Below are 27,205 nucleotides of genomic sequence, written 5' to 3'. Positions count from 1 at the left end.
AAGAAGCAAACCAATCAGAAGACACCTCTTGCTTATTGTTGATTACTATTGCAGATTTTTAGAAAGCAGCTGGAGTTGTGATTTCTCATACTAAAGTACCTTTCGTGAAGATGATCGTATTGAAGGAAGGAATTCAACATCAGCATTGCTTTCTTCCACCACTATGGATTCTTTGGGTGAGAAAAAGCCTGGGCCAGGAGGTCTCTCTGCCTGGCCTGTGGTTTCAAAAACTGATTTTGGACTCATCTCACTAATGGTGCTCTCTAGCTGTTTGATAGTTTGTTCCAGGCTGTCAAGAGTTCTGTATGTATTCTTCCTGATTTCTTCAGTTCTAGATGCCTGGACAATTGCCTTTGATTCTGATTTTTCAGAAGTGTTAACAGATTGAGAACTAGGTATTTCAAATCTTTTTGCTTCTTTATGTTGTTTTAGAGTGCCATCTTCCTCCTCTTCTTCATACACAACAACTTGTAACGTTTTCTTGCCAGTTTTAGTTCCTGTGCGGATTGCCTGAGTGAGAGCGGCTAATTGCTTTTTAGGAAACTTAAACTTAAATTTCTTCTTAGCATCAGGAACATCCAACTTTGGTTCTGACCCATAAATGTAACTGGATTTCTGATGCTCCCCTTCCACCTCCTGTCCTTCAGACTGTAGAACTTGGGTTGCTGAATTAGAGGAAGTTTGTTGTTTGGATTTCTCGGTAATCTGCATCCTATTTGTCTCAGAGGCTTCTTCATAGCAAGCATCAGGTGTATCAAATTCTTCATTTTCTTCCTCTATTTTTTCTTCAGTCATCATTTTTTCCAACTCTTCATCACATTCCTCAAATATTGTTGAAAGTCTTTTGTAAGCTGATCTGATATCCATTGGTTCATCAAAAATAATGATGACTGGTTTTTTGTCCAAGCAAACCACTGGTTCTTCATCTTTAAGAGTTTCAAGCATGCTTTGGTGAGATGCTGTTTCCTTCTTGGAATCAATGTTCACAGTCTGAACAGCATTTCCCTTCCTGTTCACTATGTCATGAACCTCTCCACCTGATAGGAACTGGACAGCTGTTCTAGTAATCATGAAGCCAACATTCTCTGACTGTGAACTCTCCTCATCTGGAATACTAGCTGCTGACTCTACTTCATCAATATCATTTAAGGTGATGTTCTTAGATACTGTATGCCTTAGTTCAACTTGATTATAGGCATTAACTGACCTTTCCTGTTCTTGTGTTGATGGAGAAACTAATGACATTTCTTGAGTGTATGAATCTGTTTGGCCAACAAGAGGTACCTTTGCATCTTCCAGCAGGTCTTTTGGGGATGTGCTATGATCAGTCTCTCTTACTACAACATAACTTGGTTTTTGTCTTCCGATTTCTTCAGGACATCTCTTTCCTTCATTTTCTAACATACTAGAGAAGTTTGTGCTTAGTTTAAATGAATTTTTGTTGGCATAATCCTTGTTTTCCAAAAGCAACTCTGGCCTAAGGGCAGAGTTTTCAGTGATGCTGAAAGCACCTGAGATCATGGCTTCTGTTTTCCCTTCAGTCTTGTTCTTGGGATGGTCACTATCTTTTGTGGCCTCCCCATCAACCTAGGGGGGAAGAGTTGCATTACTTAGGTTTTTGCTTTTGTTTTAATTCAGGACTATTATTTGACATTTAGTCCCCTCTTATGGAGATTTTATCTGATATTATCCCAATCAGCTGGTACATCATCAGATAATATATGTATGCCCCTCTTTATATCAATACATAGCGCCATTTCCATGGTCTTCAGTTGGTTTCAATATCTCTTCATAGCATAACTTCAAATTGTGAACAACATATGATATTTTGCAGACAATGTGGATGCTAGATGGAGCTGGTCCTTTAAAGGCTCTCCATATTGTGAAATACTTTGCCCCCAAGTAAGTCACAAGAGACAAAATGATTCCACTACAAATGTTCTAACATGTTAACTGTTTCCTTAGTTTATAAAAAAATCAGTTGTAACCACTATATTAGGATATGTGGTCCAAAAAACTGTTTTCCTCCCCAGACTTTAATTCTTAATTGTTGTTTTCTCAATTTCTGTGATGAAACATAATTGCCTTTTAAGAGAGTAAACAAGTTCTGGACTTATCTGACAGAAAAGAATTTACAAAAAGTGGCAGAGCAAATTTTATTCCAACCTTCCTGACAAATTAACCTACAATTAAATTCAAGGTAAGGTTGAGGGAGCAGCTATAAAGGAAGAGAAACAGATCCTCCCATAGAGATGAAACTCTGATGCTAGATGAAACTGGATTATTCTATTTGTCCAACATAACCTTTCATTTGGATAGCAAGACAACCTATCTTAGCTTTCTAAGCCTGCATACTCAAATTGCAGCTTTTGCTATTGGCATAAGTACTCCTACAGTAATTACAAATTCTGCAGAGCACAAATGATTCCTATTTCATCAATCTTTCAAATATTAAGAAGAATTGCCCCAAACTTCACTTTTAAAGAATGTTACATTGAATGCAGGGAGCGAAAATGCAAGTGGGATGCTGCTCTTAGTTTTGCTATCTTCTCTATTTTTTCAGATGCCCTGAGGGGTTAAAAGAGGGTATGAAAATTTGAGATCAATTCAGAAGACCAACCCAGCTAATTAAAGATCTATGGAAAACACAGTGGTATAAAAATATTAGATTAGTTCAGTTTAAACCATTCAGTCATGTCCAACTCTTGTGACTTTATGGCAAGTGCTCTCCATGCTACCCTGTCAAGCACAGCTTCTTTCAGTTGTTCAGGTATAAAAATATAATAACCTTAATAAAGAAAGGGATGACAAATATAGACTATAGTGTGGTCTGTCATATTAGAAATTTAATTCAGCAACTGTTTGAATTTAATTAAAAAATTCTATGCAGGTCGCAATTATTTGATATCAAATTATGATGTTGGAATGTTAAATATACAGCCATTATTAAATGTATAAACTATAAATTACTACCTTGGCAGTTTAAAAGTTTTGTAGGTATAAATAAAGTCACTTATTTTTTTAGTGCAACTGATTTTACAAAAAAAGAGATGGAAAGAGAAGTGTTAGCAAATAAAAGGGAGTTTAAGTTTGCTATTACCATGCAGAGATAGTGTGTTAGCATTCAGCTCATGCAGACTAAACCGCAGGAAGAAAACAACCCAAAGATGTAGGTGAATACTGCTTGAAGATACTTCGAAGGGTGGGAAGGGGGTAAGAGACAACAACAGCTGCACTTCAGGGGCCAGAAATTAATACTGGACAACTTTATTATTAAACATTTATTTTTAGGTAGTGGAATTATTCCTGTTGGATTCTTTCTGTTCTCTGAACTTACTTTTCTTTCTCCTGACATTTTATTACCAGAGTAGATAACATAATCAGGACATACTGAAATGCTACTGGTTGTTTCTATGGAGTGGCTATGTTTCTATGTCTATAGCTAATGATGCTGCCTATCCTGTCATGACATGTTTCCTGAAGAGAAGCAAGTTCAGAGACAATCAGGGATCCAATAATTCAACCCTGAGCAACAAGATTATCCTCTATGACAGGGGTGGGGAATCATAGTTCTTTTATGACTTGTGGACTTCAACTCTCAGAATTCCTGAGCCAGCCATGCTGGCTCAGGAATTCTGAGAGTTGAAGTCCACAACTCATAAATGGCCGATCATTTCTGACCTTTGCTCCAGAGAATCATCCCTGTTGGTTGGGACACAAGTGATGCCTTCATCTGTTATAGATTCTTAGGCATTCTTTGTATGACATCTCTCCCTTCATCTCTCTCAGCATTGCTACATCAACCCCATTTCTTAGCATCTGCTATTTTGTATATGCTGGCAAAAAGGGATGGAAGAAAGTTCTTTATCAAACGTGGTTTTCAACAATGCACTTTTTCCTTGTTTGAGAAGTCCCAAGAATATGTCTGCACTTGTAATGTTTGCTATAAGTGGGAGCAAGAATGTGACTCTATCAATGGGAAAAAGGAATTGAAATTAACTAGAGCTGGATTTTTCATTGCATGCTATCTTTTCATTGCTTCAAACTGCCTCACAATTATTAAGCACCTATTCTTATAAGGTTAATGACTACTCCTCATTCAGTTGAACATTAAATCAGGGGTCCCAATCCCTGGTCCGTGGGCCAGCACTGGTCTGCACAATGCTAGAAACTGGTCCGCGCAAATAAGTGAAGTCCCATCCATGGGGATGCAGGCAGCACACAAAACTTCACCCTCTCCGGTTCGCGGAAAAACTTCTCTTCACGGATATGGTCCCTGGTACCCAAAAGGTTGGCTTAAATTATTTCAGCGTCAACTTTAAGACACCTCTATCCATTTTTATAATTAGATTTGTGCTTTTTGCCTTCTGTTCCAGTTTCCAGTTTGAGTTGTGTTTTTAGCTTTTTTATTCTTTTAAATTCTATTCTTTTTAATATGGACAATTTTTAAAGAGTCTCTACAAAATTTTGTTAATATTGTGAAGTTAAAAGTTGCTAATAATGTCTAGTAAATGGTTTTACATTATTCCCTGCTTTGACACTATTTATGAATATGTGAGCTACAGATTTTCAAAAAAATAACTATGAAGACAAGACCTGGAAAAGGAATTACTCTTGCATAATCCACTTAATAAATAGTGTTAAATTCAAACTGTAGATTTTTTTTTCATTATGAGGAGACAAGAAAACAAAAACATAATTTTTGCTGTGCAATTTTATACAGAATTCCTGAGAAATTTTCTATCATAATAAGACTTGCTACCAGGATTATATACAAATGTTTGTAAATCTGGATTTTTCTTTAAAGCATGACATCAAAACAGACAACTTTCGTTTATTTTTTTTAATTTATGTTCTATTGTAATTCACAAATGATTCTGAAAGGACATTAATGAATCTTGATTGTGATTATCCTTTCCTGTTTCAAGAAGAGTCCATTAGACTCTGTTTATTAACAGATGTACTCTGTTTATTAATTCTTTTTGCTCCAAGTTAAATCATAAATGAAAACAGCCATCAAGACACACAGTGTTAACCTGATATAAGGTTAGTTTGAAAGGATGGGAAGAAGGTAAGGCTAAGAGATTGTAGTAGAGTTCAAATGTCCCTGTTACCTTCTTCTCCTTAGGATGCATTAAGGCCACAGACCTCGCATCTTTTATGTGTGTATCATTTCTGGACTGTTCAGCATGATTGTTTGAGTTTATATCCATGTAAGAACACTTCTGGAAGGCCTAGAGGATTAAAATAGGGCAGGTTATTAATAAACATTTCCCAACCCTGAGCCAATCCTTTCTTTGTAGGGAAATCATGTATACTCTTTCCTGAATCCATTGATAAATTTTGTATGTGAGCGTTAAGAATCACCCTCATCAATCAGGTCAAGCTAAACAGTTGAATAATCTGTGGAAGAACTTTATTCATTATTTTACCAGCTAACTTTCAATATCTTAGCACTAAACACAAAATATATTCCATAGTGCCTTTTTTTTCTCAAAACATAAATCTCTGATTATTGTTCCAGAGAGGGGAATAAAAGATTTCTGACTGAAAACTGAAATTGCTGCTGCCAACACAAAGCTGGAGAACAAATGCAACATTTTACAGCAGCTTTTTATTTCTAATATTCCACAGATCTATCAATTTGGATGTTGTCTCATTAAGTTCAAATTTAGAAAGGGTGTGTCTGTTTTCCTTACCTGTAACCCGAACTCTGGATAAGTATTTCTTTTGAAATCTATCCAGTCATATATGTTGCATATATGTCTAATAAATAAATACTGAAAAATATTTTCTCATAGAATATAAGAAAAAGGTGGAATTTGGCTAATACGGATAGTCCTTGTTTAGTGACAACAGTTGGGACTGGCAATTTGCTCATTAAGCAAAGCAGCAGCTAAGCAAAACGGTGTTGCTTACAATTATATTTCAGCTTTCCTTTGCTTTTCAGCCTCGGAAAGATCATAAATACAAGGATTGATTTTAAAGTTACTTTTTCATCATCATTTAACTGTGAATGATGGTTTCATGAGGCAGTTTCTAAAGAAGAACTATCTGTACCTTTGGTTTTTAAAAAGATTCAAAAACTAAAACTACAGCCATTTTTTTCCTCCTTCAATAGTAGTTTAAGGGTCATGATATAAAAAAAATAACTTTAATCTAAAGAAAACTCTTTAGACTAAAATTTCCTTTGCTTTGCTGATTTGTTCTGTTTCAATTATAGTTCAGTTCTTTATGGTTTCACTACAGGCAGTCTAAACTGTTAGCATCAGAGAGTGCATAATGGCTACAAATGGCTCCATTTTCTAGGCCTCAGCCTTCTGCTTTAATTGATTAATACCAATAAAAGAACTAAATAATTATTTTTCTATACCAGTGACTTTAAGATACGTGACTTCAACTCCCAGAATTCCCCAGATATGTTGATCTTAAAGCTGCTAAGGTGGAGAAATACTGCTCTATAGCATTCTTCTTCAACTTGAATCTTCTGAATTGATCGGACTGAAAATTAATTTACCCTTGCAGCCAGCATGAAACAGTAATAGAAGTTGTAGTTCAGTGAAAGTAGAACACATCAGAGAGTGGAAGTCTGCTCTAGAAAAGCTGGAGTTCATCTCCTACGTTAACATGAGCTAATACTTACAAGCAACAATAATGTTAATGTAATATTGCTTTGTTCACGCAAGATGGATTTTTTTGGAGGGGGAGGCAGGAGGGGAATCAGTATAGACTGCCTCACAGTCACTACAGTGGCATCATATTCCTGAAGACTGCCTGTATATCCTAACTGATATAATCTAAATCAGATTCAGATTTTTAATCTAAAAATTAAAAATGCCCAACTCTTGTCATATCACAGCACTCTCAAAATTTTAGCAATTTTATGTAAGAACTTTGGTGCTTCTCCAAATCTTTGAATTTCTCATTCACCATCTAAGATGATAATAGTATTTGCACATAAGATATTAATGTGAAACTGCTGAAATCATGTGATGTGGGGGAGGGATAATCAGTGTGCAAGATTACATAATGGTACCAGAAAATGCTGGCAACTCCCGGCCTACTGGCATTATTACATTGGCAACCGAAGTCCTGTTGAAGAAATGTGCAATCATCTACTTGTAAAGATGGCTGATGGTACTGATGTCCAAGATAGATACTAGTTTAATTATGAATATTTGTCTTCTATTGACTATAAAAAGAAAAGTAACTGCAAAGACTGTCTGGCCAGCTTCAAAAGTGCAGTCAATATAAAAAAACCCTACAATATACAGTTGAGCAAATGTCCATCTCAACAATTTTCATTGGAAGAATTGGAATGCAATTCAAATTTGGCCAATTATGCTTTCCATAAAAATAGCTTCTACTTTATAACAATCAGTTTGTTTTGGTAAACCTTTAATCCTGAATTATTTTTCCCTTGGCTCTCAATCTGTTTCAAAATTTAAATCCCAGGAATTCACATTAAATCTTTAGACTGTAACAAATAAAATCCTCAACAATGTCCAGGTTAACTTCCCTCCCTCTGAATTAAGTTGCAATGAAGTTTGAACCAAGCAATTATGTTTAAAACCAAAAAAGAGATATTTAAATGAGAAAAATTAGGAACAATTTATCTTAATCTTATCCCAATCACTTACTTTGGTGACCAATGTCTAAATATGAACCATGGGATTGGGAATGTGGTTCTCCAGCAGAATTTATACCGTAGCCCTAGTTCTGCTTCAAATTCCCTCCCATCATTGCAGGGAAACTTCTTCATTCTCTTGTATTGCCTTCGAGGTTCCCTTAGAAAAGCTACATACTACTTTAGGCAAACTGATAAGCTCAACCTCATACCTGTAGTTCTGCCATTATTTTGTCTCCTTCTTCTTCCTCTTCATCCTTTATTGGTGTGCTGACTGATTGAAGAGAGACATTTTTTTCTGGGAAAAATTTGGACGGTGTCCCTTGAACAGAATCTTCACTGCTTTCCTAAATCGCATGGTAACAAGAAAGGAGAAAGTTATAATTCATCTGATTTATATACTGTTCACACAATTATCTCAATGTTTTTATTTGGTGTTCTGGAGACATCTGGACTTTACCCCATCCTTCTAAAGACAGGCATCCCTTATTATCAAATCTGGATAGGAGGCACATTGTTGGGGCTCTTCTTTGCCTGCATCCTATTGGATTTCACTCATTTTTGCACCATGGTTGCCTATTTTACATAAGTAAAACTATCAATGCATGATGCAGCACAAGTTTGTTTTTTCAGTCAACTTATCCCGTAGTCTGGTACTGATATAGAGGCTGAGAAGAAGTAGCTGGACATAATCACCCAGATGGCTTTCTTGTTTAATGGAGGACTGGAATCTTAACTACTATGCCATATTGGCTTTTTGGGATTTTACACATACACATAGTCCTTGACTTATGACCTTAATGGAGCCTGCCTATTATGTTTGCAAGTCATGATCATAAAGCTGTGTCATCACATGATTGACCCAATTTTATGATTTTTTTGCAGTAGTCATTAAGTGAATCACCATGGTTAAGTGCATCAGCAGTCATTACGCAAATGCTGCAATTAAGAGAATCCATTATTTGCTTTGTGGAGTTTTTGCTGAAGACTGGAGTTTTGGGCAAAAATGTGGTAAATTGCAATCATGTGTTGACAGGATGCTACAAATCGGTTACCAAACGCCCAAAATGCACTCACATGATTGCAATGTGTGTGTACCTTTTGGGGAGGTGCATCATAACTTTGAATTGTCACTAAGCAAACAGTTGTAAGTCTAGGACTATCTGTATTTGACTAAAATATTTTCAGGTACTTTGATTTTCTTATTTTAATTTGAAACTAACAGATGGTTAAAGGAGAATATTCTGAAACCATTTTGATGTAACTTCTCTGATTCATTTTGTCCCTTTGTATAAGATATATGTGCTTTTTCAAGGTACAAATCCTTCCTTAAACATATACAGAAATGAAGCAGCATGAGTGAGGTTGTATATCGGTAAGACAGCAAAAAGACTAAGTCCTATGTGCTGGGAATAACCTGTTAGTTAATGGTTATAATTATGGTAGCGGTGGCACTTCGCCATACAGAGCTAGCAGCCCCACCTATTAAATAAAAAAAAATATGGTTTTAAATCTTATTTTAAAATTGCTTGCCTTTTTAGATCATACCTCCCCTCCTCCCAGTACTTAATTCAAAGTGATGTAAAAATAAGCTAGATACTATCTGGTCCCAAAATGTTTCCTGTTTTGGACATCTGAGGTGCCTCCATCATCAAACCTTGGAGATAGTGTTATCTTTCCTGGCTGTATAACTGACTTCACTCAGTCTTGTGCTTAATCCAGATCCTAGCACATAGCTTCGCCGTGGAGGTGGAGGAGGTGGAGACTTCACTGCCTTTTCCAGCTCCTGTTCTGTTTTGGGACTATCTTCTGAAAAATCAAAGATTATCTCCAATGAAGTGGTTTCATACAGTCTATTGCAAGGTAGACTCTTGCGTCAAGTTTAGAATTATGTAATCCATTTTTTTCTACATTTGATAGGTAAGATAGAAATTTAAACAAAGGAAATTTGCTAATTGCTTTTGGCAAAATACATTTTTTAATGTTGAAATAGGCCAGCAGCAAACTAAAACTAAGCAAGACGGAAGAGCAAAAATTTGTAATGTAGCATTTTTATTCTAGTTAATGTTGACAAGATCAACAAACATTTAGCTGAATTAGAGCTGACTGGTATAAGAACTGTACAACATTAAGGACCTATCCATGGTTATCTGCAGAATTGGGTGAAAAAAAAGGCCAAGTGGTGACCATACTGGTGCATCACATGTAAAAAGCAGGAGTTTTGATTACATCGTCACAGCCACCATCTTGACTTTTTTGTGCAGCCCCCTACCCTTGTTCCTGTGCTTTTTGGTTTCCTTTTCTCCCTCTCTTACTGTGTCCAATTCAGACTGTAAAACTGAGGATGAGAACTCCTGCTTTAATTCATTTTCTTCTGATAGTGGGTCATAGGTGTTTTCTACAGATGGAGGAATAAACTTTGATTACCAGATACTTGTGCTGCATCAGCTTTGAGTGAGACAGTTGCTTGTGAAGGTACATCAAGGTTTGGGATTGACTTCATAATGTTTGCTTGAGCTTCTTCTAGGAGTTTTTCAAATTCCTGCCCGTCGTAGTGATCCAGATTCTGCCTTTTCTCTTCCCATTTCTTCTCTGCTTTCTGTAAAAAAAGACAGCAAATCCCAATCATATACTTAATTCTGCACTGCATGAAGCAAATAGGGAGGGTGCTCTACTATCTCTCTATATGCTGACCGTGGGGTAAAATGCTCTGCACATATCAGTAGATACTGTTCAAAAAGATGATTCAATCAGACCCCTTTGATATTGCATCAGCCAGTTCTGTATGCCAGGTTCCCAAGAAAGAAGGCTACAAGCAGGTGACCTTTGTGAAATGTTACAGGTTGCTGATAAACAATGGTTAATTGGTGAAGTCCTCACTAGGGTTTGAATCATAGAGAGCAAACTCAGGCAGAGTTGTGTGTCATTTCCCTATAAGGGCTTTGCCACTAATGCTCAATACTGACTAATATTCATTACTCTTGGCTTATATATTTTGCAAAAACATCATATACTAGGAAAAGATGCATGCATACAAACAAACTCAAGCAACCAATCAATGTGATATATATAGGAAATATGGACATAAAATACATATGGAGAAATGTTTGTATAGAAATGCATACATTAGGACTAAAAAGATAAATTCTCTTTAGAGTTGATCCCAACTCTTGGTGGTTTCATGGGCATCTTCATGTACTTTTCTTGACAACAAAGGTTGAATTAAAAAAAGTATTTTTAAGAAAGCAGCGTATAACTGTTTTACTACAGTGTTGTGTTTAAAACATGCAAAATACATATGCCAAACAAAACTGCACACCAAAATAAACAACTTTTTGCAAAACAATTTTTAAAAATTGCAGAAAAGTTGAAACAAAATCAAACAAACATATTGATACTGTATATTCAAGCAGAGAGATCCCAAATGTTGAGTACACCAGGTCTGAGATAATTTATAATTGTCATAATTATTTGATCCCTTAAGATCAAACCCAGAATTAATACTATGTAAATACATTTCAGCCCTCTGCTTTGAAATAAAATACCTCAATCGAGAGAGCTCTGTTCCTTGTACTGGCATTGTGAAGTTCTTCAATAAAAAGACTTTGCATATTGTTGTTCACAGTAACAGGGGGTGAATGAGGCGCCTGTATTTGCTGGGTATTGACTGTGGTCACTGTTGTTGATTCCATATAGGTTGGAGAGCTTGATGTAGTTGTAGCTGCCCCTGGGAAATTGGTCAGAGGAGAATTTGGGACTTGACTGACCAATGTGAATGAATGCTGTGACTGATGGGTGACCACTGGAGAGCTTTGTGCATGATGCACTGTCACAGTGGAAATGGGAATCATTTCAGATTTAAAAGACGTTTCAGCTGGGGGTTCAGCAACATTCTGCTGCAATTGTTGTTTGTTGGTGGTTTCTTCTTGATTTTTCAGAACTTCTGCTGCAGTGGCCTTCTCCATTGCAGTATACTGGGCAGCTTGTGATGGATCCATACCTTTGAGCAAACTATCTGTAACATGTCTGTAAAAAAGAGGTTGACAACCTATGAAGTATAGCTAGGAGTCTCTTTCAAGAAAAGGCTCCCTAAAATGATGTCTATCTGTCTGTCTAGCTAGCTAGCTAGCTATCCTCTAGCTATCATCTAACTAACTATATTGTATGAAGCCATTTAACTCTCTTCCCCTCCCCACAAAACATTAACCACGTGGATTAGAAAAATTCAATGCACTTTTTCAAATTAGTGCCTTCAAGATATGTTGGACTGCTGATTCCCTAAAGTCATGGCTTTTATGGCTCTTGGCTATAACAAGGATGGACATTTTTTTCTGGATCCTAAAGCTGATTTTTTTTTAAAAAAAATTTTGTCTGAGGACTGTGGTGATCATAGCCATAAAAGAGAGTGTGGAATTAAAATCTTCTACCTCTTTCGCAACCCAGATGTGCTATTGAAATGTTTAAGAAAGCCCAGTGAACGATTGATGCATCTATTTCATATTTATTATAGGGGGAATAAAAACAAGCCTGTAATTTTCAAGTTGTCTAATCTTGAGCTCTGTGGCTAGATATTTTCAACAACTGATTCAGGTTTATTACAACATTATTATTTTTTTAGTGGCAAAATATATGCAAACTATCTCACAAGCAGATCCCTTTGTTAAGGATCCAGAAGAGAAAAAAAATATCTTTTAGTTTGCAAAAAACATTTCACCATTTTTTTTTTTAAAACAACGGCCTAACTCATTGAAGGGCAATTCTGAGAGGTGAGTTCAAATGTGAAGATTAGCTCAGATTTGTGGGCTGAACCCTCAATATCTTTTTTAGAAAGCAGCTTTTGCTTATGCTGCACCCACCCACCCAGGTTGAAAACTGAGAGGATAGTGCTTAAAGCAGGGGTGTCAAACTGCCGGCCCATGGGCCGGTTTCATCATACCGGAGCTGCGCCCACCCCATTGCCAGCAATGGTGAAAAAGCTCCGATACGTCGCACGACGTCATGTGACGTTGCGAGTTTGACATGCCTCGCTTAAAGGAAGGAAAACGGGCAAGGAGAACCTGCTCATCAATACCATCAACCTGTTCATCAACCTGAGACCCAAATTATCTTTTTGAAATTACGTTCTGTGTTCTGAAAACCAAATCTTATTCAAGTAGGTTGAAAACATGAGTCATTGTTAGGCAGAAAAACAAATTTGTATAATTGGAATGCAGAGTTACATAACAACATCTTCTAGTTTCAGGATCATCACACAATTTGTTCCATTTTTATTTCTGGGCTTTGGGTAGGCTGGTCTGAAAGAAGACATCCTTAGCAGAAGAGTTACGGATCCAGCTAGTTGGATGAGGATTGTGGTAGGAGGTTCAAACTCTTAGCAGCCTGATGTAATGATCTTTTACTAGGATGTCAGTGAGGTTTTAAATGGGTCCTTCACTTGGCTATAATGCAGTGATGGCAAACCTTTTAGAGACCGAGTGCCCAAACAGCAACCCAGAACCCACTTATTTATTGCAAAATGCCAGGGCCGAATCAGCATTGTGGTGCCCTGGGGGGAGGCAGGGAGGCTCTTCTGAGTGTTGCCTCTGACACGCAAAAACCAGGGGCACAAAAATGGGCCACCGTGCTGCAAGATGCAAAATGACTGCCGCCGCACCATGGGATGCAGATACAAGATGCTGCACCACATAAGAACAGGGCAGGGCTAATGAGTATCATGCAGGCACTAGCCCTGCCCCATTTGCAGTGTGTCGATGCTCGCAGCCCTGTGTGCGCATGCACGAATGTAAAATGCTTTCCCCTCCCTTTTCTTCCAGTCCACCAATCGACAATGGTTGGTGACCTCTGCTCTACTACCTTTACTCGAGCTTGCTAGTCAGCCGCTTTGCCTCCTTTGTGCTGAGCGGGGCTCCTGCTCCAGGTGGCGGTGGCCTGATGGACCTGCTGCTGGTAGTGGTGGGTGCGTGCCAACAGAGAGGGCTATGAGTGCTGCCTCTGGCATGCATGCCATAGGTTCGCTACCACTGCTATAATGCCTTCCTTTTTTCTAATTCCCCATCTGAGGCACTATTAACAACAACAAAATCTAACAGAGGTCAATATGAATTTACAGTATAGTTGCCATATTCTGAGTGTGAGTATCCAGATCCCCAGCAGATGGGATCAAAGAGTTTCTACATGATTTTGTTGCAATCAAGCGAGCAGAATTTTGCAATCTAGATAAAGTAGCCTTAAAAAACATATTAAACCTTTCTGCTGGGATAATTAATCTCTTAAGGGCAATGAAAATAATTAATAACTGGATAGTGGCAATTGGACTGATCCTAACCAATTAGATTCATGAGAAGGAAACAATACAGCTTCCTTAAATAAAGTTGATTTTATCTTACTAAGTCACACCAACACTAACTGATAAAATATTTATAAAAAGGATTCTGCTTTGGGATTGGCTATAGCAGTGATGGCGAACCTTTTAGAGATCGAGTGCCCAAAGTGCAACCCAAAACCCACTTATTTATTGCCGGGTGCCAGGTGGGCGTGGCCCACTGGGTGGACGTGGCTGTGGTCATGGCAGATTGAATGGGTGTGGCCAAGGTGGGCATGATCACCTTGATGTTGCTCGTGGGGAGGGACGCCTGTGAGGGCTGGGCAGAGTTGGAGGAGATCCAGGGGGTCTCTGGCAGGTGGGGCGATGGGCAGGAGGCTCGTCCTATGGGGAGAGGCGAGGCAAGGCGAGGCAGGGCGGGGGTGCCATTGTCACAGGGCAAGGTGAGGTGGTGGCCGGGGCGGCTGCTGCCTGACACCCATCGGCCCCTGCACACAGAGGCCAGCGAGTGCATGGGTGCTGGGATGCATCCGGCCATGTGGGACCTCAGTGAGTTAGCAGGCGGCTGGTTGAAGAGGGATGGTTGCCATCTCCGGGGCATGGCGCACGTGCCCATATAGAGGGCTCTGAGTGCCGCCTCTGGCACACGTGCCATAGGTTCGCCACCACTGGGCTATAGAATCATACAAATTTATTATTTTCTTAGATTTTGAATGTTTGTATATAAGGAAAAATTTTAACAGGATAAATTGTGAATAATCCACTGTCTTTCTGGAGTATAAGTGATGAATAATTATGAATATGTTGGATATATGAATGGCATAAATTTCAACCGGTTGGAGTATCTTAAACAAGTATCACCTCCGGAGTGTGGTCAGGATCTCTGTCATGCTCCGGACTCTCTTCAGTAAAAGATCTAGTTTATGAGGTTCTTCTTTTAAAAATCTCACAGCCTCCACCTCAATACGGAGAATGGCTCTCATTTTATTCTGCAGTGTTGGAAATTCACCTGTGGAAATAAAAACCCATGAACCACTTCTGAAATACAAGACGGACTAAGTTCCCATAACATATTAAAGCTGCCACTTTGTCAAACTTAGTTGTGAAATAAATTATATTCAGCCGTCAAGTACAGACAGTAAATCATACTATTTTAGTTTAGTATAAATTCAGTCAGTGTTGTCTAGTGGTTAACGTACTGGATTGGGACCAGAAGTACTCAAGTTCATGGCACTGATTGGATCATTTTAGTTCATTTATTCTTTTTCAAACTAAAGGCTTTCAAAAGAATGTGGCAAGGGTTAAAATGAGGGATGACCTCACGTTATTTCTTTGAGCTATTTAGAGGTGAGGCAGCATATATAGATATAAAAGCAAGGAAACAAATTACAGTTTGGCTTACTATCAGTGTAAGCCAGTGTTAGATCTAGCCAGTGTTAGAGGCATGGGTATCACTCAAATAGTATAGGAAAAGGATAGGAGAGGGAGATTCCAGCTTTTGAATCTGCATCTTCATGTGCAAATACTTGGTGGAAAAATTCAGTTTTGGGTGAGGAGAATGCACAGACCATTATCCAGATGTCTGGTAAATTCAGTGTTACTTTATCTTACAAATTACCTAGCAAATATTTCTTGATTTTTACTCTTGTAGAGTATATAAAGAGCTTTTCCTTTTACTCTTGAAGTAGAATACTGTGAAAGGGGTGAGGAGGGAAGTGATAAAAACAGCATTACTTCAGTTTAAAACATATCAGAATCCAAGAGAGAGCTATTCACATGTACACATACAGTAGATACCCATGCATGCATTGAGGATTTTTTAAACTGGGATGAGAAATCAATATGCAGTAAATAATATCAACCTGGACCATGTAGGACTAGTGGGATGCCCTATTTAGGGAACATGTAGAGCAGTGTTTCTCAACCTTGCTGGGGAATTCTGGGAGTTGAAGTCGACATATCTTAAAGTTGCCAAGGTTAAGAGAAACAGGTTGCCAACTCCAGTTCTATCTTCTATCATCCTATCTTCAATTTCCCTAGCACAAAAGTAGGTCTTGAGCTTTCCTCACCTTAATCTCACCCTCAAAATTATCTCAGTTCTAAGATCCATGTCCCAATCCGAGGCACATGGACTTGGACCTAAGTCCCACTGACCTCACTGAAACTTGGTGTACTTGGTGAAAAATGGAGCATAAGAAGAATCTAGGCAATGTTAGTTAGATACTTAAACCAAAGGGAAAAAAAACCTAAAGGCACCTTTGAGGGTGGCAACTGCCTCTCCAACTTGCCGCAGGAGGAAAGCTCCATCTTCAACATCTTTCAGTGTTACTGTTCTGTTAGATGTCAAAGATTCCTTCTTCAGATCTTCAACAAAACTTTCTAGCTCACTGGAAAAGTAGAAGAATTGAATTGGATGTGAAGACAGCTTAACAGATAAGACCAATTCTCAGAAACTGGAATGCTTCTAGTTTCCATCCCTAAGTTGGAAATTCTTGTTTTATGTTAGAATATTGCATTAAAAATGTTTTGTACCCTCCCTATTTTTCGTATGTTTTGGATTTTATCTTCTATACTTCTGAGGCAGCATTGTCAAAGGTGGAGAACTACAGGAGTTGAAATCCAACATTCTGGACTATATCAGATTGGAGTACACTGATATAAACAAAGCCAGAGAAAGACATAATTAATACTTCAATGTCATATGCTGCATATTTACTCTATTATCATGTGCCCCTAACTTCATCAGGAATCGGGTTCAGCTCAGCTCCTTACCTTTAAGCCCTGCTACAGTCTGTACAACTGATTACCACATAGACATTTAATATACGGATACCTAAACTTATGAATCGCTGATAAACTTTTACATCAAAGATTGTGCACTGACGAAGAAAAAAATGTGTATTTTAAACTAGACCATGACTTGGATGAAATTACAACAACAACAACAAAAAGGGAATCTGGGGAAGATCACTGACTTGAGAGAATTATACATAATTCTGCGGCTGTCAGAATAATTGAACAATTATTGTTCAAAAGAAATCTTTACTGGAAACAGAACCAAAAAGCAATGATGTAGTCTAAGCAACAACCACTAGATGGCAGCAAGCGACCAACACTTCCAGAATAAGACAGATGGCATCATTAAACAACTGATGTGTTGTATCTATGCATGTGCGTCTTGCCTAAAGCCCAATAAATGCAATTTAAAAGTAGAAATATAAATTGATCACACATGGTGGGTCTATATAGGATGCTAAAGGTAAAGCCCAAATGAAAACTAATCTAGTTTCACTTGAGTGCAAAAGTAGATACAAGATTCTTTAACTGATCCAATTAAATATATTGTGTAAACACAACCAATCTGTTCAAGCATTCATGGATCATTCCACATCCTTTAGCTTAGGTATTCAGCCTTTCTGAAGCTATGGATTGTCCCATAGCATCAGCATTTGAGTTCTTTGTTGGGGGAAAGGGAAATTCTACCTTGAATTGTGTTTGAGTCCTGATGACTCCATAGGTCAAGGGTGTCAAACTGCCGGCCTGCAGGCCAGATGCGTCATCTGGAAGCCACACCCACCCCATTGCCATCAATGGCAAAACCGTCCCGATACGTTGCGCGACGTCACATGACATCGCAAGTTTGACATGTCTGCCATAGGTGATTCCATATAGTTTCTAGGCAACAGTGTGTCAGTGTTGCCTTCTTTTACAACTTCCCAGACTTGTCTACTGGTCTGGGTTTTCCTGGTTCTCTCTCATCAATGCTAATTAAATTTGATCCCACTTAGATTTTTTAATATAGTCAACATGAGGGTTATTGCTAAGCCAAAGAAAATGTTTACTTAAATTTAATTAAAATGTAATTAAAGAACTTTGATTACTGTCTCTGGGTTTAATAATTTCTTTTTCTGTCGTATTTAAAAATTGCATTATGGCAGCTGTTCGGGAGGGTCTTTAGAGAATGCATCTAGAGATCTAAGCCAGAATTTGTCAATGGGTGGACTTTATCTCCCAGAATTCCCCAGCCAGCATTAAGCCCGGTTTGAAGTCCACACATTTTAGAGTTGCCAAGTTTGAGAAACACTGCTTTAAATGGTGGCCTGCAACTCTGGGATGATAAAACTATAGAATTTGTTTGTTTTTAAAGAGGAATTCAATATTAACAAGAGGTGCACTGGGATGGGTAGGGAGGAAAAACTGTGGCATCATCTCTGAAACCTAAGCAGTTCATTTTTGCTACATTTATGGCCCTGGAATCTCTTTTTGAGATTGACCTTGGAGAGGAACAATCATGTTGCTTTAAAGAAGTTAAGCAAAGGAAGTTCACTCACTATTTTTTTTTAAAGTCATGGGCTCTTATAGGCAGTTTAAGTTGAATTAATACATCTGAAACCAAGAGGATTTAAACCTCTTATATATACACATTCCAGTATACATATACATTTGTTCTAGGGAACTTGCTAAGGGGTAAATTGGATTCATGAAACAAATTAATTTTACCTTCTTTCAAAGGAAATAATCTATACTTCATGTGAACTCCAAGATAGTTAAACAACAGTGCCAGACTTTCACTAAGCTGAACAGAAAAAACTGGTTGGTTAATAGCTATCACTCTCAGTTAGCTATCAAAATAATTTTACTCCTCCAGTTCAACTTCAATTATAATATTGTGCTAATTACACTATTAATATTACTTAATATTACTCTATTGGTGCAATGAGGGCCAGCAATGTTCCAGGTTTATTTTTTTTAAATGCAGATGTTCCCACAACACAAACAAAAGCAGAGGATAGAGTGACGAAAGAAGACAAGAGAGAAAGATTAGTTGACAGGAAAAGCCAACCAAATAACACTTTAAAGAAATGGAGATTTCACATAGCAATTAAATTTTTTCAAGTTTTTTCAGGCAACAGCAAGTACAACTTATTTTCTGTTTTTTTGGCAATCAAGGATTATACCGGGCAAAACAATGCTGAGATTTAATTATTGAAATGACAGAACTGGGATTTCCAAGATTCCAGAAGTTCTTTTTCTCTGTGCTTCCCTCTTTTTGGAAAAAAAAAGAACCACAATGTTGTTTTTCAGAGATTTGCAGCCAAATTCCTGAAGTTTTTTTTGATGACACAAGAAGATTTAGGAACCCAACCTTTACAGATTTTGGATTACTGTCCAAAGCTTTACAAATATCTTTTTGACAGGTATATGTCCCATTGGCTTATCTGTAAAATTAATTGCAAGAACTTTCCTTAACTTGAGGTACCCCAGATATATGGACCAACAACTCCCATAATCCCCTCTCTGGCACTGGAATCTTGTGGGGAATATGGAGAATACAGTACATTCTAGCAGACTTGTAGTTGTTGTCACAGATTCAGAAAAGGGCAGGTCCTAGAGTAGAGAGCTTGGTGGTAAAGCCTAATACAAACCAAGATTTAGAAGTTCTGTGCCTCCTGGCTAAAGTTAGGCTAAAGTTTTAGAAGAGGAGATGTCATGATTCTCAATTATGGCTGCATACAAATATATATGTAGATTTAAACAGTTGGCAGCTTAATCTAAATTGATTTCATTATGATTTCTCTGAATTGCTATCTATTTCAGTCAATTGATTTCAATATATATTGCTTTCATTCTTGAAAGCTCTAAAGTACATTTATGCCTACATCAACCATTTCCAGTTCCTCTAGATAAATTTTAATTAATTAATGGTTACAATGCTAAATCTAGACCAGCAAAATCCTGGTTACTACACACTCACTGGACTCAAAACATGACTCTGGACTAAATATTTTACTCAAACCAGTCAATTTCATAGGGTGAGAGAAAACTCCTAATCCATCTTGAAATTCTCAAAAACAAGGGAACCAGTGATTAATTGATGTATCCCAATCAATATATTTAGAGGGTAGCAGGGTTGATAAACACAGTGGTCAGATAGTTCTGCAGCACATAGAAGGGATAAATTCCATTAGAATCTATTTTGTATAATGTATTTACAATGATCCTAAACCTATTTTTAGGCTCTGTGGTAAGAATGGCAGCAACAGACGTGCCTTAAAATAATTTGGGAAATAAAGAAACTGTTCCACACAGAGACCTACCTGTAAATCATAGTGCAAGCAATTAATTAAGATTAACTAACAAAACATACAGATGGAAAAATATTTACTGGGAAAAGTTATAGATTTCAATGCAACTTAATCAGTAAAGATGATGATCTTGCCTGAAAAGTATTTCAAGCTGTTGAACCAGCCAATGACTAAGAGATCAATAGATTATATTAAGAAACCTCTCGTCAGAAAGACTTGAGCTGCTGCCAATGGCGGTTACTTAGTAAGTTTGTAAAATTTACCTCCAACATCTTCTGTCCATACATGTTTAGGTTTGTTAGAATTTTATTTGTTTTAATTATGAATGCTCTCCTGTTTCTAAATTTCTCAGTTTCCTCACCACCGAGGGCAATTGGTTAAGAGTGAGTTGCTTGCCCAAGGCCACCTAATTAATTTCATTTATAACATTTTCCCTTATGTAGCAGGGCTGGCTGAAAGGCTTTGCGGGAGCCTGCCTAAGGAGAGGGAAACTTGGACAGCTGCTGCCGGTTTTGGGCGCAGAAGATATGGATGGGCGGAAGGAAAGAAAAAAGAGGAAAGAAAGGGGGATGGGGATGGTTGCTGTTGCTGTTATTGGGGAGAGAGATCAGGCGAAGCCGAAGAGGGATTTGAGGTTTTAGCTGCTCCCTTTCTCAGAAGGAGAGGGAAAGAGAGAGTGAGAGAGAGTTAGGAGGTGGAATTTTATTGCTTCTTTCGCAGGAGGGGGGGATATCCTGAGCGGAGGCAAGAGAGAGAGTGAGGAGAGAGAAAGTTGCTGGGGTTGCTAAATTCAGTTTTTAACAATAAAGGAAAGGGGGGAGGGATTTTGACATCAATGAGACCTGAGACTGTGAGTGATGACAGAAGAGGAGAGGCTGGTCGCTATTGCTTTGGAGACCAGCGGCCATCCAAACTTTGATTACTATTACTTGTGCAAGTTATAGACATTGTGGGGAGTTGCCCTCGCGGGACGAGCTGTTAGTGCAGAGCACTGACTACCTTCGTTTGTGTTTCCATTGCTGCCTGGAGCCGGGGATTTTCCCCACCCCCTTGTTTCCAAACAGTTGCTGTAAAATCATTGCCGCTGCAACTGCCTGGGGCTGTTAAACAACACCATGCATTGACTATCGGGGCTAGGAGCTAGTCATCTTTGTTCTTGAAAGCCCCCCCCTTGACGACGAGAATCTGCCACCTCCTCACTTCGTGTGAGCTCCCGCTGGAAAAGACACTTGTGACGGAGGGGAGCGGGGCTGGGGGGGCCTGGGCTTTGGCGGCCTCTGAGGGGGTAACGCTACACCTACATCCAAAATAACGTTGGAGCCTCTGTAACTCTCTGATTCATCTCTTGGTAAAAGCTGTATGTAATATAGACCAATGGCTTGCATGTATATACATGTAATAAAAAGAGTTAAAACTCAGTGGTCAAAATTTATTGGGAAATATCTGAAAAAAGCTTTCTTATTGTGCAACTGCCCACCCACATAGGAAGTTTTATAGTAGAATATCATTTCATAAAGCCTTAATTCTTCCCTTAGGCTCACAGCAAGGAATCCCACGAGCAAAACCTAATCCTCTGCTTGCTGAGACAGAAAAAAATCCACCAATTTCGAAAAAGGTTTATTCTCAAACTTGCATAGGACTTCAACCTAGCAAGGTTTTTAAAGACAACATATCTAGAAAAGTTCTGTGGTTGGACAGAAAAGAAATTGCTTTTATTTTTTTCCCCAAAGCAGAAAAAATATCTTTTTTTATGAGTGGAAGGCAGAATTCTTGAATTTCTCTTAATAACAGTAGTAGCTTGCTGGATGTAGGTGACCCCTCTCTAATACTAATCAAAGCTGTCCATGGATGGCTTTTATTTTAGCTTCACCTCTCCCACTGTAGGATGCTATAGTTTTTTCAGTTTCTCACACATCCATTCCATCTCCAGGAAGTACAGGAACTCTTCCTAAAAAGGCAAGTAACCTTTTGAAAGGCAATTAATTGTTGCAGAATGAATGGAAAAAGGGGAGACAGTTCCCTCAAAACTATCACTCAGTATATGCCCATCCAAAGCTTCCGCAGAAAGCAAGTCTTAAACTATGAAAAGATCTCCTTTGAACAGAGACTATGTCCATGTGGTGGAAGAATAATCGAAACCATGGATCACTTTATTCTGTATTGTCCTCTCTACGCTGGTACTCACCAGGAATTATTATCTCTACTCTTTACTAAATATCCTGCCCTCCTGGCTTGTGTTATTTTGAATCGTTATTATCAGATCAATCCGATTTTATTTCCTTGACCACAATTGTTTTCTAGTTTATATAGCATGACGTAGTGTTTCCTCTAATCCTTTTTAGATATTTTAGAACAATTATGTTATTCTTTATCCTAACTGTGATTTTTGTGCCTTATCCACTGATCTATGACTGAATAAAGATTGATTGAATGATTGGAGCAAGCATTAAAAAAATCCAAGAATGAGGTAGAAAAATGGAATCTTTTTTTTCCTTCCCAAAGGCCAAAAAAGAATTAGGGAAACGGAAGGATAGATTCACAGCAGAATATACAACTAAAAAAATATACAAAAAATAAAATAACTTGAGCCTAAGCAAAGAAAAAAAAATTCAGACTGAAAATGCCTTCCTTTCCAGGTTTTGCTGTGCCCTTACTGAAACCTCGGTAATTGTGAGAGGCTGATGAAATAATAACTAATTCCCGCTCAAGAGTTTGCTTTCACTTACCATAAACTCTTCATAATCCTTTCAGTCTCAAGGAGATACTTTTGTCTTTCTTGCTCCACCAGGTGGCGATGGCGCTGCACAGGGTCTTCCAATCTTTTTGCTCTTTCCATCACTTTGTGGTTGATCTCCAATTCTGCATTCCTCATCATGGCTTTCAGAGTCTCCTGATTCTGCAGCTGTCGCACAAGAGGAACCAGAGTCAATTTGTCCTGCCTAACATCCATCCTATTTCAACACATCCCATTGCTCAGAAGTGGGTTTGCATAAACAATATTGCAGCTGAACACACTTAAAAAAGAAAGGGTCCTATCAATGCTTGCACATTAAAAAAAAATAAGGAAAGCAGAAATGAGCATGAATGCTATTAATATATAAACTATACATCTAAATTCAGCAGAATATTGATTAAAAAGACTAATATTAATGGCTTTTTAAAAGGATTTTTAAATACAATTTTGTTGAAAAAAATTGTGGCTATTATATCTTTAGCTTTATATGAAGATCAGTCTAGGATGTTATATCTATTACATTGTGGTGTGTTGGGCAACAATTTTCTACAACTCAGTTTCAGGCACAGATACAAATAATCATCCAAAAAGCATCTCTACCAACACACAGCAGCTCCTCTTCCTGAAGATGGCATAAATGGGTCATTTGTTTCGATAGATCAGTCATTCAGTTGGGTGATGAATATGAAAAAAGCAATAAAAAAATCACAAATAAAATCCAAGCAATGGAGGCAGACTTTAAAAGGATCAAACAAAAAAAAAATGTGTGTGTGTGTGTGCGTGTATGCAGGCACACATGCCCATAAGAGAAAGAGCAAGACAGAGAGAGACAGTGTGTATTAGATTTACTATGCCTATCAGTCAAAAAAGTTAAAATGGAAGCCATTCCCATGTAATCAAGGCCCTGCCCCTTTTTATGTGCATTATGGTCTTCCATTCCCTCCCTCTTAAGCTCTTGACAGTTTCAGAACATAGTACTGCTCTCTAAGGTCAGTTCCACGACAGTTTGTGTAGTGATTAAGGAGACTATGAGTTCTAGTCCCTTTTTAGGTGTGAAAGCTGGCTGGGTGATTTTGGGCCCATCATTCTCTTTTAGCCCAACTCACCTCACAGGTTGATGTTGTGGGAAAAATAGGAACAGGAAGGACTATTATGTATGCTTGCCACTTTCAGAAAGTTATAAAATTAATAAAGGCAAGATAAAAAAAAATCTAATAATAATTTGATGGTGCTCAGATAAGTATTAAATGAGCTTTGTACCTTCCATTTATCCTATTATCTCTACCCCATAACCCTGAGAAGAAATATCAGGGCCTCCTATCAGATAAAGCAATGAAGCAGATTCTGGGTGGCCATGAAGAAAAAGGCAATGAGGATCACCCAAGTTTAACTTGTTTTTTGTCTGCAACATTTGTACATGTCTAGGTGAAATTTGTGAACAAGCAGAATATATTATGAAGAATTCAAGTAAGCTTAGTTTGTTTTGAGATTTAGAACTCAAATTAAGGGACCATACAGTTTCCAGTTATCTAATGTCATGTTAGTGTATTAAGAGCAGGCAACTGAGAGCCCAGCCAAATCTTGGAAAGCCAAGCAGCTGGGAGTCTAATAATGGCAGGTCTAAATAAGAAGAAATACTTATTAAATATGCAACTTTGACTGAGGGAGGGAGGGAGAAAGGAAGGTAGATCATATAGGTAAGTTTCAGGTTAACCAAGTATTGTATCTAATGTGTCCTCCCTGTCTCACTGCAGTTCCTAGAATGATGCTGTCATTCTAAATGAGCACTGAAGTGATCTTAATTTCAGTAATCTGAGATTTCATATGCCTAAATAGGTGCTTTCATTTTTCATTAGTACCTATGATTTTTCATTAGCATCTATTATTTTGTTTGTGACTCCTTGAAAAGAACTTCCAGCAAAGACAATGCTGTTATAAAAAAATATAATGTGTATACCATGAACCAGGAAAACCCTACTTGGTACTTTCCAGACCCGACTTAGACATATGATCATAATGGAGCCTGCCCATTAGTCACATGTCATGATAGCCATTAAGCAAACAGCCTCACTTAACAATCTCCGATCCCAGCTCTTCCTGATGCAGCTGTTAAATGATGTACCTCAGGGGTAGAGAAGGCCCTGGGAGGTCTAGTGCAGACTCAGGTCCACCTATCCCAGGCCTTCCCCATCTCCCTGAGGCACTCCATGCTCTGCTCCTTTCCCTTGGGTCTGCACAGACCTCGGTCTGCTCACATGCTGGCCACTCAGCTACCCAAGGCAGCCAAAAGCTGAGCAGCAGAAGCTACAGGATCCCTGGGTAGTTGCCAAAGCCCAAGGTAGTCTAAAACTGGATAGCAGAAATTACCATGTTTGATGAGCTGTTAGAAGAAGGCCTAGGTCCAAAGGTCTCCTCATGAGCTGGTAGTTTGTGCTGCATGGCTTTAGGCTCTTTTGGATGGCTGGATGGAAAGAAGGTTTGGACTTAAAAGCTCTAACAGCTCACCATGAGCCAGTAGGTTCTGCTGCCCAGCTTTAACCTGCCTTGGATGGCTAGATGCATTTCAAAGGCTGCAGGGACCTAGCATATGGGTGGGGGAGATAGGTGGGGGGCCACTGCAGCATTCCTACAGTCAGTTGTAAGGGTGAACAATCTTCAAAATGGGGTTGTAAGTAGCTTGGGGAGGCGGTCTGTTGTATCTTCAAAAGGCCATTAAGTCACCTATCGTATCTCAAGGACTACCTGTATTTCTTATCTGTTCCAAACCCAATGGGTATAATGGTGAAGAAGCGTACAATGATCATCCAGCACACCTGAAGGGGGCTGACTTTGGAAAAAGCCATAGCTTAATAGTAGTGCTTCACACCCATGTTTTGTATGCAGGTTCAATCAGTCCAAGCATAATCTCCTGGACCAGATATGGGAAATATCTTTGCCCACAATCTTAGAAAGGAAGCATGCAGCAATATGGAACCTAAACTAGTTACACTAAGGATCTGGTTGCAAGTAATGTAGGTTTTTTTAAATGTTTTGTCTGCAATCTAAACCAGTGTTTCTCAATCTCAGGAATGATAAGATGGGTGGACCTCAACTCCCAGAATTCCCTAGCCAGCATGGTTGGCTAGGGAATTTTAGGAATTGAAGTGCACTACACACCTGAACATTTCTGTGGTTGAGAAACATTTATCTAAACTCACTAAATCAGCCCTTTGGTGCTACCATTTGGGGCTTGTTAATGACACATAAGAAATGGTTAATTTTTGCTATCAAATAAAAAAAAAACACAACCCAGTGCATTTTTAAATCTCCTAGAATGGGCTGTAACCTTTTTTTTTAACCACATACGGACAGGAGAAAGAGATATTTCTATGGAAGTTGACATATGGATATGGCCAGATTCCAAGACTCAGTGAAGAGAACTCTGGGCTTCGTTACAATCATGGGCTGAGTACTCACTATAAAAATAACTCCCCTAAGCCTTGTTCTCAAATCTTCCACTGATCAACTCATGAGTAGGTGTTTGTACTCATAGAAGAGGTTTATTATCACGTACTGTCTCTGACTATGAAAGTCCTCTTTACCACTTTTATTCTATTTTTGGACATCACTGTCAGATGCAGCATTATTGATCTTCTCAGCCCATTACAGGTTGGCTAGAGAAAGAGATTTAACCCTCTTTCTCATTCAATGAACAGAGGCCAAGGTTTTTAATTATGCCACGCATTAACCTGATCACTGATCCAAATAATAATAATCTCTGTCAGTCTATCTGCTGTTTTGTTACCTATCCCTATTGATAGGCAATTATGGCTTCTTGCATTTTTGCTTTTACTACCCCACCCTCCCCCTCCCTGTCCACAACACACTGAAGACCAAAAGATGAGATAAACAATCCCACAACAAAACAAAAGGACAATGCTTTGTACTCAAATGAAACAGGGTGGTCATTAAGATGCCTTTAGCCCTTTTCCATAAATATTTACATGTTGTCTTCATTGTTATTTGGCCAAAGTACAGAACAAACTATTCTTCCTTGCTTCTATTGTTTATGATGAAGGACACTGAAAGCACGTGTCCTTAGAATCAACCTTGGCTTCATAGATACACACTTGTGCATTATGCAGGATCACCCTTACCCATATTTATATATATGCTAAGAGAGAGAAAAATGTGTTAACTTCAACATCGCTGAAGCAAAAAGATACCTCAGATTCGTTTCCACAAGTTTACTGTATTCTTTAAAACATAAACTTTAAGATGTCTATGGAGATTCTCAGCCATCCAGGTCATGGTTGTCCCCAAGATGCTTTCTTTCAAATGGCAACTAGACGTTCTTGTTTTGCTGGAAGATGTTTCGCTTCTCATTCAGGAAACTTCTTCAGTTCTGACTGAATGGTGGAGAATGGAAGGATTTATATTCCTTGTAGTCATGTGGT

At 38.4% G+C, this 27,205-nt stretch overlaps 1 protein-coding gene across 1 annotated transcript in view; it reads right to left on the bottom strand.

Annotated features, from left to right (window-relative positions):
• KIAA1217 (KIAA1217 ortholog) overlaps positions 1–27,205 on the bottom strand; it is a 172,818-nt gene that overhangs the window by 3,430 nt on the left and 142,183 nt on the right. The window contains exons 9-17 of the mRNA XM_015811568.2: positions 22,762–22,937; positions 16,206–16,336; positions 14,811–14,958; positions 11,173–11,653; positions 10,055–10,226; positions 9,285–9,436; positions 7,840–7,974; positions 5,115–5,234; positions 100–1,587 (exon numbers count right to left, since the gene is read on the bottom strand). Coding sequence (XP_015667054.1) covers positions 100–1,587; positions 5,115–5,234; positions 7,840–7,974; positions 9,285–9,436; positions 10,055–10,226; positions 11,173–11,653; positions 14,811–14,958; positions 16,206–16,336; positions 22,762–22,937 — 3,003 coding nt within the window. The remainder of the gene's footprint in view (positions 1–99; positions 1,588–5,114; positions 5,235–7,839; positions 7,975–9,284; positions 9,437–10,054; positions 10,227–11,172; positions 11,654–14,810; positions 14,959–16,205; positions 16,337–22,761; positions 22,938–27,205) is intronic.

This window comes from Protobothrops mucrosquamatus, unplaced genomic scaffold (genome assembly GCF_001527695.2).
Source record: "Protobothrops mucrosquamatus isolate PMUCROS unplaced genomic scaffold, P.Mucros_1.0 scaffold45, whole genome shotgun sequence".
Classification (NCBI taxonomy): Eukaryota; Metazoa; Chordata; class Lepidosauria; order Squamata; family Viperidae; genus Protobothrops; species Protobothrops mucrosquamatus.
The sequence above is the reverse complement of the archived record's forward strand: the minus strand, read 5'-3'. Positions and strand labels throughout refer to the sequence as shown.